Source organism: Onychostruthus taczanowskii, unplaced genomic scaffold (genome assembly GCF_017590055.1).
Source record: "Onychostruthus taczanowskii isolate IOZ18803 unplaced genomic scaffold, ASM1759005v1 scaffold14, whole genome shotgun sequence".
NCBI classification, from domain to species: domain Eukaryota; kingdom Metazoa; phylum Chordata; class Aves; order Passeriformes; family Passeridae; genus Onychostruthus; species Onychostruthus taczanowskii.
Genome location: NW_024498573.1, coordinates 3,504,117 through 3,517,575, shown reverse-complemented (window position 1 = coordinate 3,517,575; position 13,459 = coordinate 3,504,117). Strand labels below are relative to the sequence as shown.

The 13,459-nt window shown below is 47.4% G+C and overlaps 1 protein-coding gene across 6 annotated transcripts in view; it reads right to left on the bottom strand.

Moving 5' to 3' along the window:
- The window catches only part of UIMC1 (ubiquitin interaction motif containing 1), a 40,705-nt gene that overhangs the window by 20,184 nt on the left and 7,062 nt on the right, over positions 1–13,459 (bottom strand). For 4 of the 6 annotated variants that reach the window (XM_041397450.1, XM_041397449.1, XM_041397453.1 and 1 more), the window contains 3 exons: positions 7,772–7,859; positions 2,657–2,781; positions 1,160–2,314 (listed from right to left, as the gene is read on the bottom strand). In XM_041397450.1, coding sequence (XP_041253384.1) covers positions 1,160–2,314; positions 2,657–2,781; positions 7,772–7,859 — 1,368 coding nt within the window. Of the gene's footprint in view, positions 1–1,159; positions 2,315–2,656; positions 2,782–2,882; positions 2,963–7,771; positions 7,860–13,459 lie in introns of those variants that run through there. The other 2 variants (XM_041397452.1, XM_041397451.1) reach the window with 2 other exon arrangements.

Here is a 13,459-nt window from a genome sequence, read left to right as displayed (position 1 = left end):
AAAAAAAAAGTGCAGTTTGCTTTAAGAACCTCTCAGGTCTTTTGTATCTATCCTAAGGAAATGAAAAAGGGCACAAGTCAGTTCCTTTCCTCTGCAGATCACCTCTAAGGCTTGTTTAAATCTCCATCTGCTAAACCCGAGCCAAAGCACTGTCATGAAAAGTCACATTTCAGCACAGCCTGCTCTGCTCTTTTTCTGCAACCAGAAAATGCAGACATGACGTTTTTCCTCAGTGTTCAATATTACAAGACAGAATATAAATATCACAAAACAAGTTAAGTATCTTTCTAACACCAGGGTAAATGATCAAATATACTTGAAAACAGGAACAACAGAGCCAAGGCTTCAGTCATAGAGAAGATAAAGTTATACAATGATCCGGGAGTGAAGTCATTATGAAAAATGAGGGTTGGAAAAGGCTGACACAAACCTAAAATACAGCAGTAATAAATACTTCATCTGACTAGCAATCTGTTTAAACTTAGCAGTGACAGAAAGCTGCCTTCCGCTCCAGCAGGAGAGCCCTGACAGAGACAGAGGCTGACACCTAGTGTCTAGCACACCCGAGCCCGAGAGAAGGTGCCCAGCACCAGGACAAGGACAGGGAGCACCACCGTGGTGACAGATCACCAGAGCAGGCTGAAGATGCCTGTGACCACACAGAGCCTCTCCCAGCCACGAGGGAAAAGAGCACTTCCAAGAGTGAAGCACTTATGGATGCAGATAAGCAGGGAGGAGCAAACAGGAAAGGCTGTGCCACAAAGACAAACCCACATCTCTGTCTGCAAAGGGAAACCAAGAGCTCCCCACATAGCCACGGGTTTATAAACCAGAGCTGGAGGTGGTCAGCATCACCTCTGTGTCCTCTGCCTTGGCACACTGCTGGGCTGCACCCTTCTGAGGAGGATCAGTTGGATGTGTCGGTCTCTGGAGCATTAATGATGACTGCCAGGCTGCTCAATGGCCCTTATCCTGTGAGAGCTGGGTGTCAGCCTGTACACTTCTCTCCTTTCCACAGTAACCTGTGTGGCTGAGGGAGGAAGTCCCTAAATTTAAGAGGGGCATTAAATAGCAGTGCCTGCTTTGCAGAAGGGACTGAACCGTAAAACGGACAGAAGGGCATGGCTGCTCAACCTCTGCTCAGTGGCAAAGCTCTTACCTGGCAGTAGCTGGTGGTTGGTTCATCATCAGAAGAGGAGTTCTTCTCTTCTTCCATGCTGTGCCCTGGACTCTCTGCCTCCCTCCTCTTTGAAGGGTGGAGCCAGCTGATGTTTTCGGACTCTTGTCCCTCTGTGTCTCCATCTTCTGTACCACCAGCAACCCCGTTCTCCCTGCTTATCTCTTCTCCTTTCCCAAGCTCGTTTTGGCTCAAGCAAGGACTGGGCACAACCGGGTTACCAAACTCCTTCTTATGCAACAGCTGCCTCTGCGCCTGCTTCAGGCTCTTCTGGTAAACCTCCAGCTGACATAAGATGACTTTGGTGTACTGGTTGGGGTCCACCCCTTTGGGGCAGAAGGGGATGCCCCAATAATAGTGCACTGTGTTCCTTGCCTCCTCCTGTTTGTGCTTCTCCTCCACAGTCAGCATGCAAAGATCTGGGGTGCTGCCAGACCCCTTGTTCTGCTCTGCATGCTCTGTGGAAACACAGACCTTGGCAGTCTGCCCAGGCTGTGAGCTGTGCCTGGTACCTGCTCCTCCACCACTCCTCCTGGGGCTGTCACACTGTTCTGTGCTGCTGCTCTTCCAGAGTGGAGTGGCTGAGCTCCCAGCACCAGCTTCTCCCACAGAATGGCCAGTGCAGGGCAGGAGCTGCTCTTTTGGTTCCTGGCCTGCCTCGGAAGAGCTGGAGGGGGTGGTGAACAGTCTCCGAGGTGTCAGTCGCCAGGAGCCTCCTGAAGCCACCTTGCCAAAGGTGGGACTCAAAGACATGAAATCCTCTCCCAGAGTGCTGGGTAACATGTTACTGGAATCACTTTTTGCTGGTGAGGAAGACTTTTCACTTGACCTTGTCACAGGCTGGCCCTTCCCCGGAGACACGATTATGCTGGATACTAGTGAGCTTTCAACGATTTCCTGGCTTAACCTCTTCAGCACTACCAAGGGGCTCCGGGCGACATCCATCTGTCCATTCCCATCAGCTCTGGAGCTCTGTGAGTGGGAGCTGCAGTCAGAGGGAGGGGTGTCAGGGCAGAACGCCAGGCCTCCCAGGGTCTCAGAGCCTTCTCTCTCAGCAGGTTGGCTTTGGCCCTGTGAATTCAGTGCTTCCACTGACAGATGAGGAGATGCAGTCGATGAGTCTGAGGGCTGACAGCTCTGAAAAACAAAAGGTTCACTCTCCTACAGATGTGTTCTCTATCAGCACAGCACAACCAAGGGCTCCCCCAGCACACTGGCAGCCATCCCATGGACTGCAGATCCCCCTATCCCAAATCAGAACTCAGTACCCCAAAATAGGGACACACTGGGGTTACACTTCATGTTCCTCTCACTAGGAACAGTACAAAGCAACTACTCTGCAGCTGCTGTCCTTCCAGTTTGTGCTGGGAATATCTATGCCCCCCAGTAAAACTTTATTTTGTGTAGCATGGTAAAGCAAGCACAGATAGCAATGCTGCTAAAGAACCCTAGTGAGCCTCTTCACAGAAGTGCACTTACACTAAGGCTCTCAGCAATGGCCTTCCTCAAGAGCTCCTCCTCTTCCTCTTCCTGACAGTTCACTTGTCTAGCCTCTTGCTCACTCATTTTCAGGGCCAGTGCAAATTGTTCCTCTTCAGTCATCTCTACAGCAGAAGAAACAGGATAATGTCAAGTCACAGCTGCAGGTGTATGTAAACACTCAGTGAATATCCAGCATGTAGGGAGAAATGGGTGAGAGCCCCACCTTCCCAGGAGGAATGCAGAGAAAATCATCTAAACCTCAGCTGTTCTGGAAAGGTGTCAACAAAACTGGAGCAGGCAACACTAAATGAGAAAGGTAACTCAGGTCAGGAACTTCACCTCAGGTTTCTACAGCAATCTAAGCTCCCATTCCCCGAGTATATTAACTGCAACATGACATTTTATTTGCCATCAAACAACACACACTGCAGCTGCAGAATGCATGTTCAAGGAGAGAGGAAAAGGACAGATTTCTAAAGTGTGTTCATTTTTGTATTGGATAGGCTCAGCAGCAAAGTAGGATAAACAACACATCTTTAAGAGACTTTTTTACTAACCAAGTAGCACATCTCACTGTCTTCTGACACAGATACCTGCAATATCACAGGAGACCTATCCAAGAGAAAAAGAGCTACATGTTCTTCACCCCAAGCCTCAGGTGGAAAGCTCTGTGGAGGATAATGTTACTTGCTCGGTGGTATTATAGAGGATATTTCACATGCATACATCCCCCTTCTGCTCACATCACCACTCTACTGCATCACTAAGTCAGTCATGCATGGGAAACAGGTTTCCTACAGTTGTAACTGCTATTTCAGCAGAAAATTTATTCCTGAAATATTCCTCGCTCCAATCAAACCAAAAGTCTAGACTGCCTATGTAGAAACAAAGCAGTTAGTTACTTTGGAAAACACTTATTTACTTAGATTCAATCCAACACTTTCACTCTGCTTAAAATATACAATGCCTGCAGAATGGAGTGCAGCTTGAAAAACAACTCAACAGCACTCTCAGGAGCTGAAAAAATACATCTTCTCACTTGAAACAAATTGACAGATTTCCTTCAGAACCCGCTCCCTCCTCCAGGCAGAATCCTGCACGCGCCATCTCATGCATGAACCAAAGGCTCGCGCTCTCCGACGGCTACAACATCTTTAAGCTGTGCCACTTGAACAGGGAGGCACAAAACATGCCTTCACTGCAGCCAGCTCCGGAGACAGGCGTTTCCCTGGGTAAAGAAGCATTCACAAGTTGCAGGCTCCCATTTTCTATCCCATTCTCTCCCTGCCAGCTGCCACCCAAACACAGCAGTGCAGCCGTGCTCCGGCCGTACTGCAGCCTGTCCGTGACAGCAGTGCTGCAAGCAGGAGCATCCACAGAGCAGAGCTCTGCCCTTCCCCCAGCTCCTGGATGATGGCAGCCTCGTGCTCCCCCATCCAAGCAGGATCTGAAGATTTTTGGACTGATTACCTTCAGATTCCTTTATGTGTCCTACTAAAACAGCACTTAGCTTCAGGTTGTTGGTTTGGGGTGGGGTGGGGGGTAATTCCTTTGAAAATTAAGAAAGGGGTTGAAGGGAAAGCAGACTGCAGAGCTTTTAGGGCTCGTGGGGATCTTTTGTCCTTGGTCAAAGTCACTCAATGATGTTACAGCCAGGAGGGACCAGGGTAAAAAAAAAAAAGCATTCTTTGATGGAAAGCACAGTCCAGTGTATGGAGAAAGCTCCCAGCCCCAAGAACAACAGCATTAGACAGCATATCACAGAGGCAATTAGGCTGGAAAACACCACTGAGATTGAGTCCAACCTTTGACCCATCACCACCGTGTCATCCAGACCATAGCACTTAGTGCTACATACAGTCTTTTCTTTTCCCATAACACCAAACACCTTCCAAGCATTCAGAAAGTGAGTGCTGATTTGTTTTCCTGCCCAAACCATCACAGCAGTCAGGCTAGATCCGGCAAACTCAGACATGTGCAGGAAAACTGGTGCACATGATCAGCACCCTGCAACACACGACTTTCCACGTGCTTCAACAGGGGCCTGAACATTTGCCAGTTCAGGCTATCAACATCCATGAAGCTTAATAAAAAGAAACATTTTTTGGCGAGTTACTGCTGTACATTTTGTTTTCTTCTCCCTCCCTGGCACAGCAATTTCCCCTCTGGGGACAGGGAATGTGCCAGACAAATGCTGCCTCTGGCAAAGAAACCAGTGACAAACAAGATGCACTTAGTGCACGTTCCAGTTGAGTAGGTGCTCTGGAGATGGGGAAAACTCGAGTTTAAATCCACCTGGCATTACCGTGGGGAGAGCTGCTCTGCTCATTGTGTAGAGTAGACCTGACCTGCTTTAAGCGAAGCTGACGGTATTTCATGCTCCAGGACTGATCATTTCTCAGCACCGTGTGTTTTATTAAACTTGATGCTGATTGCAGCCGTCATAATTTATGATGATTAGAAACGCAGAGTGCTGTGTTAGCCCCCGACCACTGTGTGCAAACAGAGCTGGGGAGAGAGCCCGGAGCGTGTGGCAGGGGCTCCACAGATCCCGGGAGAAACGACCCCTTTCCATCTGGAGCGATGCTCAGCTCACACTCATCACTCGCCTGCCTCGCAGGAGCCCGTTCCCGGGGGAAGCTCCAGCACTGGGAACTCAGCATCTCACACTCCAAAATCCTCTCCTCGCAGGTCCATCCCAACGCGGCAGGAAATCCCAGCGCCCCTCTGGGGACCAGGGCATCCAAGAGACCCGCAGATGGGAAGGAGGGGTCAGAGAGAAACTGTTTTTAAGATACGGCAGCCCTAAACAAATTAAACCATTTCAGAGCCTTTTTAAATGCTAATACGGCAATTTGCAAAGTGATTTATGTTCCATTTTGACATTTGCAAAGTGAATTAGATGCAAAACCCCACTAGTTGTAGTTGTAACACTTACTAATAAGAGATTTACTCAAAAATAACAAAATGCGGGATCTCAGTATTTTTACATATCCAAAGTGCAATTACAGTAAAAACATTCAAATGTGCTTTCAAGCACTGACTTCCTCCGGAAAAAGAGAGATACTTCTTTAGGTTTTGTATTTCCATTTATCCTGTCAGGATGAAACGTCACAGATATATTTTAGTTATGGCTCTAGGTTAAAATGAATAAAACCACAACAAAGCAAAAAAGGGAGGATACGCTTTATAACGAGTGCCTGCCAATATCCGAAATTTTCCAGTTTTGAGGAGAAAGAACTTGCTCTACCCAGAAGCACCCAATCTTTACAAAAGACCAATTTGCCTCGCAATTCAAAGAATTTATTTAAAGACACTGGGAAAAATAATTACTACTTCAAATCTTAATTTGCCTAAAAGCAAACACCAAAAGTCTAATTATAGCTTCTCACAAATGAGAACAGCCCCACCATCACACGTGCTTAAATAAGCCCCTGCTCTCCGACCGTGCGGCGCCAGGCACCCCCAAACTCAGATGAGCACACTAAGCAACAAAAAAAGACAGCTTTTGCCCCAGGAAAAGAAAAACTATTATTAATGATTTCAACATCTAGAAACACAGCAGAACTCCTCTGTTACACAACGTCTGGAGAGCCGGCCCTGTCTCCTGTGGATTTTCTGGAGCACAATGAGCACCTTTTGCACAGCACCAGCTCCTGAAACCCTACATGTTCAGTGATGCAACGAGGACATCCAACTTCAGCACATCCCTGCTCTTAGCACCATATGCTTGGTCACATTTTAGTGGCATCTCCAAGGGGAGGTTTCAGCTTTAATTTGGTGCTCTGGTTCCTTTGGGAGAAAAAGAAGAATAAGAAAAAGAACTCTTTTCCCATCTCTGACTTTGCTATCTTACTTGTTCAACACAGACATGCACAGTGGGTTGCAGCTCCCACAAAGAGCTGGGCTGTTCTGTGCTATGGCCTTAGGCCTCTATTAAAAACAATTTAATTCACACAAGCCCTGTGAGGACTGACAAGCCCAACTGCTGCTGCTTGCGGAGCACTGGTGTGCTCCATTTTGTTCAGTGATTGCTTTGGGTTTTGCAGGAGGCAACATCTCTCCCATTCTAAAGTCCTGAATTTTATGTGCTGGATGGACCACTGCCTCATAGAGCACAGGAACACCAGTGGGGACCTTCTGGGGCCTGGCTGCTGTAACATGTGGGGCTGTACAGGGAGCAGAGATATGCTGGCCATGCTCAGTGGGCCCTTCTGCCTGCACATTAGAATATGAGCAGGAACATCCCAGCCTTTAGCATCTGTTCACAGACTTATTGTCCATGAATGCATTTAATCCCTTATTAAAGCTGTTGATAGTGACCTCTCCACAACCTCTTGTGACACAAACTTCCAGGAGTTCACCCCATGCTGTGTAAAGCATTACCGTCCTTCACCTATTTTAAACCCATCTATTTCTTGCTCTTTACTCTGATATACCCCGGGAGCTGGTAAACAACAGCTCTGTGCTCAGCTGAGGCACTGCCTTCCCAATGGGAACTTTGATCCCACTGTTCTCTCCTAACAAAGCAGCCCCAATCTTTCCAGACTCTCCTCACCAGGCAGCTGTTCTACCCCTTCACGACTTGGGCTGCCCTTCTCTGGATGTACCACTGTGCCCTTGCTATGCAAGGCCAGAACTGCACACAGCACTGTGACAAGGGTGCACCAACACTTTATGCAACAGCAAAATGACATCAACCAAATCCCTGCTTCTTAACACCCTCCCTTATGATGCCCAGCGCTGCTGGTGCTCTGGCTGCCCCCACACTGTGAGCTGATGATTCCAGAGAACTGTCAGCTGCGACTCAGATCCTCCCTGAGCGGCAGCTGTCGGGTCAGAGCATTGTGATGTTTCAGGGACAGACAGGAGCACAGGGGCCTGGACAGGAGAGCAGTTTGTGACTGACGGCGCTTTCACATCAGCCTCAGACAGTTTTGAACCCGGTGAGGTACCAACACCCTCGCACACTTGTTTTGGAAGTGCAAAATTTAGCCCTGTGAAGGGTCTTTTCTGCATCCCCAGCCATCTGCAAGGGAAATCATCTCTAACAAAAAGAGCAGAAGCTGCTCAGCACCAGACAACTTCCCCAGCCCCACAGTCGAGACATACGTGCAATTTTTCTTTTAGCAGCAAACTTTGTTCGATCCAGCTGCTTTGTTCTCTTCTTTTGCAAGCCACTCTCTTCCTTTGACTCCTGCTGCAATGGAAAAGAACATGGTGAGTGCATGCAATATGTAAGAAATACTACCAGCCCCCTCCCCCCAGCTACTCAGACACAAACACTGGTTCAAGAACAAGCGTCTATTTGAGTGAAATTTGAATTTCAAACGTAATTCAAACACATTCTGTAACTATTAAAAGCTGTGTGATAAGCATAACGAGCAAAAAGAGTTACAGACTGACATAAACAGAGAAGTAGGAGAGACAATAGACTTCATGCCAGTCACCACCATGCACTGCACCTGCTACCCATGATTTTAGAGAGAATTTGTTTGGCCTTGCTAAAACATTGATATTTGTAAGCACTCAAAAGAGAAAAACAGAACCTTTTTATAACTGAGCATCACACACCTGCAAGCCAGGGCTGTTTTCTGCCATGCAGCTTCTAGTACTATGCCCAGGCAATTTCAGGTGATCCAAACCAGAATTCCTAGCCATTTTTGGAGACCCACACCAATGCACCCCGAGGGCAGGAGGGCCAGCTGTATTTCTTCCTCATGCTATTCTCTCATTGTATTCATAGAATCAAAGAATGATTTGAGTTGAAAGAGACTTTAAAGGTCATCTCATTTCAACTCTGCCATGGGCAAGGACACCTTCCACGAGATCAGGGTGCTCAGAGCCCCATCCAACCTGGCCTTGAACACTTTGAGGGGCATCCACATCTTCTCTGGCCAGTACTGCCACAAGTATTTCATTTTTGAAACTTGAATACTTGAGAAACTTGTTGTCTCGAGGCTCCCTGGAACAATACTCCCACGAACAACTTAAATGTGTGCTGCTTTAAGCACAAGGACTGCAGCACAAATGGGCACAGGCTTAAATGACACAAATTTCTGCAAGTTGCTGTCCTAACGGCTTAGGCAAGGGCACACACATTACCCAAGGCTGGCACTGGACCCCTTCCAATTTGTCTCTCTAAATCAGGTAGGATTAGAATCAAATCCAGTGTTTCAGGCAGAGACCCATGCTTGGCCAGGATGGGCTTTGCACTGCTCCCTCTGCAGCTACACTGAGTTTTGCTGCCCATGAGACACATGGACCACTTGCTTGTGCCTCATTCCACCTCCACTGCCAAGAGGATTCCAGGAGGGGCACATGGCTTGGGCTACTGTAACACAAACAGATACAGTGATTATTTTCGAGTGTCATGCATTTTTTGTGTCCTTTGCCCATGTTTCTGAACCTGTGAAGTCCTTCAGACTGCACCTGTGTGCTGAGTTTTGTTGAAGACATCTCTGGCTTTAGTGTTATCTGTAGATTTTATTAATCTATATACACCACTTGCTCCCTCTTACAGATCATTAATGAGGATGCTAAAAGACACACAGACCTAATATTGATCCTCCTGGCCTCAGCTTTACATCTCTCTCAGATGAGCCTCTCCTTTGTTCATCAGCAGCTCTGACAGTCTTTTAGCAGGATTTCAATCCAGGAATGTTGCTATCTAGACCAAATTAAATTATTTATCTAACTAAGATTTTGCAAGACATACTATTAGGTCGTTTCCTGAAACCTTAATACATTACAGCTTTTACATACCCTAATACCCATACCATTCCTCACTTCCACTGACTTAAGAATCACCTCATAACACAGCAGCAATCATGCTTGGCAAGCCCACACACACTCATGCTTGTGCCTAAGGGTTTTTTTCTGTGAGTGATTCCTTCTCTTCCCCACACAGACTGGTTTAGGTACCCCCTTTCCAGGATCTGCCACTGTGTCTCCAAAAGGCTGCTTCACACCCAGAGTCTCTTTTCCTAGAAGATGGATCCCAAGCTCCTGCTCAGGAGGCGAAATCCTCTCTCTTCCAGGGTCCTGGCATAGTGCCCCTCTCCACAATTTTCCATAAAGCACGGGATTTCCCACCTCAAACTGTCCTGCCTTGGTCTGCAGCAACAGCCCCATGCTGACCTCATGGGCTGCTCCCACCTCAGGGGATGGGGAACAGTCCGTGGGATCACACCAGGATTGCACTAGGAATATAGGATGGAGGAGGTTCAGCAACAGCTCTCCTGCCCTCCCCCAAAACCCTGCCTAACAATGCTAAACCCAGCCCAGCTTAAAACAGGGACAATTTAATCCTAACAGGCTCTGTAAATCCCCAGCTCTCCTCTCTAGGCATCAATCTTCCCCTCATCACTCCTGCACTTGCTGGAAGGTCAAGCCTGACACTCTCATCTGCAGCTCTCTTCCAGGGCACGGATGTGATTTATGAGCACACCAAACTTTCCAGGGTTGTGAGTGCCTGCTCTGTGCACAGAGACACACTCACAGCCGTGTGCCTGTGCACAGAGACACACTTACAACCCACACCACAGGACAACGTGGGGCTACAACGCCTCCAGGGCTTCCGAGGGGAACAGATCCGGACGTGCCGCCCGGATCCACGGCACGGCCAAGTACGTGCCTCGGTTCCAAGTGCTGGTCCTGAAGAATCTCAACATTTACATCAGTGGCAGGAGCAAAATTATTGCAGGACACGTGTTGTAGGAACCTCATACATTGGAGAAAGATGTTTAAATTGCTCAGCAGCGTTCTACCGAACGGCCACGGTACAGTGAACCGCTGAAGCAAATCCAATTAATCCTGATGGGCCAAAATATACACACACATCTCAATTCCAAGAATTCTTAAATCTTTTTTATTTTTAAACCCAGAAAATAAAACATACCTTTTAATTAGGATTTATGGCTGTTTGTACCTCTGCTGGGAGAGACCCCCACAGGCCCCAGAGTGCTCTGCATAAATGCAGGCGGGGATGGTAGAAACAGAAGGGGCCAAGAAAATTCAGAGAAGACAACAGGGCTTGCTCCTCCTGACCCAACCTTTTAATGCTCATCTATCTACAAGGATAATAGGAACTCAAGGGGCCTCTCAACCAACTGCCTTTCTAATAAGATCACTAGTCCAAAAATAATCTTAATCAATTAAAATATTCCCAAACTGCAGCCAATACTCTTAGTTACAAGGTCATCTCCAACACACATATCTTCCAAGGGAAACTAATTATTATAGTGGAGGCGAGGTAGGAACTGCACACCTCTGCTCAGTGCCAGCCAGGAGAGCATCCCTCCTCCTCTGCTGTCAATTCAAGGCATAAAGGCCAGAAAGAACCCAAATTCTCTTCCTGTGTGCCAGGCTCTGCACTTTAATTTATGATGCTCTCTTATGAGCAATTTCACTGTCAGCATTGTACACAGATGAAGAAATAGACAGGTTTCCAAAGTCTTCCACACATTTAGTGGCAGGCAGCCACTATTCTTCTTCCTTGTTTTTGTAACCTGCTTGGTTTCACCAGACAGCAGGAAATCAAATTCCCATTTTAAAAATGCTTTTGCACATACTTAAGAGAACTGACTCTGCCAGCAGAAACAGATACAGCTTCACTCATTTTTAAAAGCCCATAAATGGAAGCCAGTAGCCAGCATCCCACATCCTGCTCCCTCAAATCCACATGATAAACCACAGAAATCAGCTTCTACTGACTCAGGGAAGAAAAGGCTACAGCAGAATGTCTCCACCCCTAACAGTGCAGACTGCAAAGTCAAAAGGTCTGGGTAATTTTACTGCTCAACAGCAGTTGGGACCATCTAACAATAGGGCACAGCCAAACAGCACACATCCTGCATGGGAAATATGCAGATGAAAACCAGACTAATTTATTTTTAAAAGCCAATTAGATGTTGGAATTACCACGTTTGGCTCTTGCCAAGGCTGCTGCTGAAATTAATATCACACCCTACTTTATTAGTCTCTGACTTCAGTTCAGAATCTGTTTCAGCTTTGCTCTTTCAGCTCATTAGAACAAACCTGCTGGAAGGGGAGATGAACAACAAGACACAACGGGGCTCATGCCAGGATATGCACTTCCTGACACAGGGAGAGAGGACTCTGTAGGAAAAAGGGCTTTTACTGGGCTGTGAGGAGCCTGGATTCAGATCAATCTGATTTTCAACAAGTGAGCTGAGTAGAGCCATGAAGCCTCCTCCAGAACCAACTCACATTGCATTCTCCTCTGGGAGATGGAGGCACTGGGTCCCTTGGCACCTGCAGAGCCCACGGAGACAGCAGGGCACTGCAGCAACACTCCCATGTGGCTCTGCTTTGCTCCAGTGGTCAGTGGTGTGAGGTGGCATCCTGGGATTAAGTTATTTTTATTCCTAGTAGCTGGTGCAGTGCTGTTTTGGATTTAGTACAAGAATAATGTTGATGGCACACCAATGGTTTAGCTGGTGCCAAGCAGTGCTTGCTCTAAATCAAGGACTTTTCAGTTTCCTGTGCTCTGACAGTGAGCAGGTGCACAAGGAGCTGGGGGAACTGGGCACAGGGATATTCCACAGCACAGCACCTCATGGCCAGAGCATAAACAGGGGGGAATTGGCTGGGAGACACCGACTGCTGCTCAGGGACTGGATGGGCATTGCTCAGTGGGTGGTGAGCAGCTGCATTGTGGCACTGCTTTCTCTTGGGTTTTACTCATAGAATCATGGAAAGGTTTTGGTTGGAAAGGACCTTAAAGATTATCTCATTCCAACCCTCCTGTCCTGGGCACCTCCCACAAGACAGGGTTGCTCACTGCCTGGCCTTGAACACTGCCAGAGATGAGGCATCCACAGCCTCTCTGGGCATCCTGTTCTAGTGCTGCACAACCCTCACAGTAAAGAATTTCTTCCATATATCTGACCTAAATTTCTCCTCTTTCAGTTTGAACCCATTCCTCCTTGTCCTATCACTACTGTTCCTGATGAAAAGCAGTTCCTCTCTCCCTTCTTTTCATTACAATTATTCTTGATATTATCATTAGGATTATTAATAGTATTATTATATTTTATCTTGTTTCAATTATTAAGCTGTTCTTATCTCAACCCACGAGATTTACTTTTTTTCCCCACGATTCTCCTCCTTACCATGGGGTGGGAGTGAGCAAGCAGCAGCCTGGTACTCAGCTGCTGGATGGGATTCAGCTATGACAGGTGGGCACTGCCATCCTGGCTGTGACATTTCCAGTGCCATCCTCTCCATAGCAAGATGTCCCTCAGGCCATGCCTGGTCCTGAGGTGAGTGTCCACTGTCACAGATGATGGAAACAGGATAGGGCAGTGGCTGGGTATTAGCCAATGCCTAAACACACCTCCCTCTGCACCACAGCCAAAATCTGATCTGGAACACCAACACGTGCTGCTGATTACCCCGACCGTGAGTATCTCCAAATACAGGAACACTCAGGAAAAAGGGATGTTCCACACTGAAGGGAAGACAGGCCATGCAGAAATAGATGGCACCATCACCCTGGAGTCTTGTCATATGTTCCCCGAGAACTGGCAGAAATGATGGATCTGGCAGAAAGAGCTTGTGAGACTTGATGCCAACTTTATAAGTGCAGGCAGATACTCTCGAAGCTCCCAAAGGATCTATCCAGGCAAAAGACCCTTCCAAAAGGTCCCAGACCAGATCATTTGAGGATCAACTGCACTAAAGGCTGCAGATCAGTCTAACAGGTCAGCACAACTTTTGGGCTGTGCTCAGACTTCATGCTTGGCCAGGCCCTGTACTGAGGAACAATCATCTTGA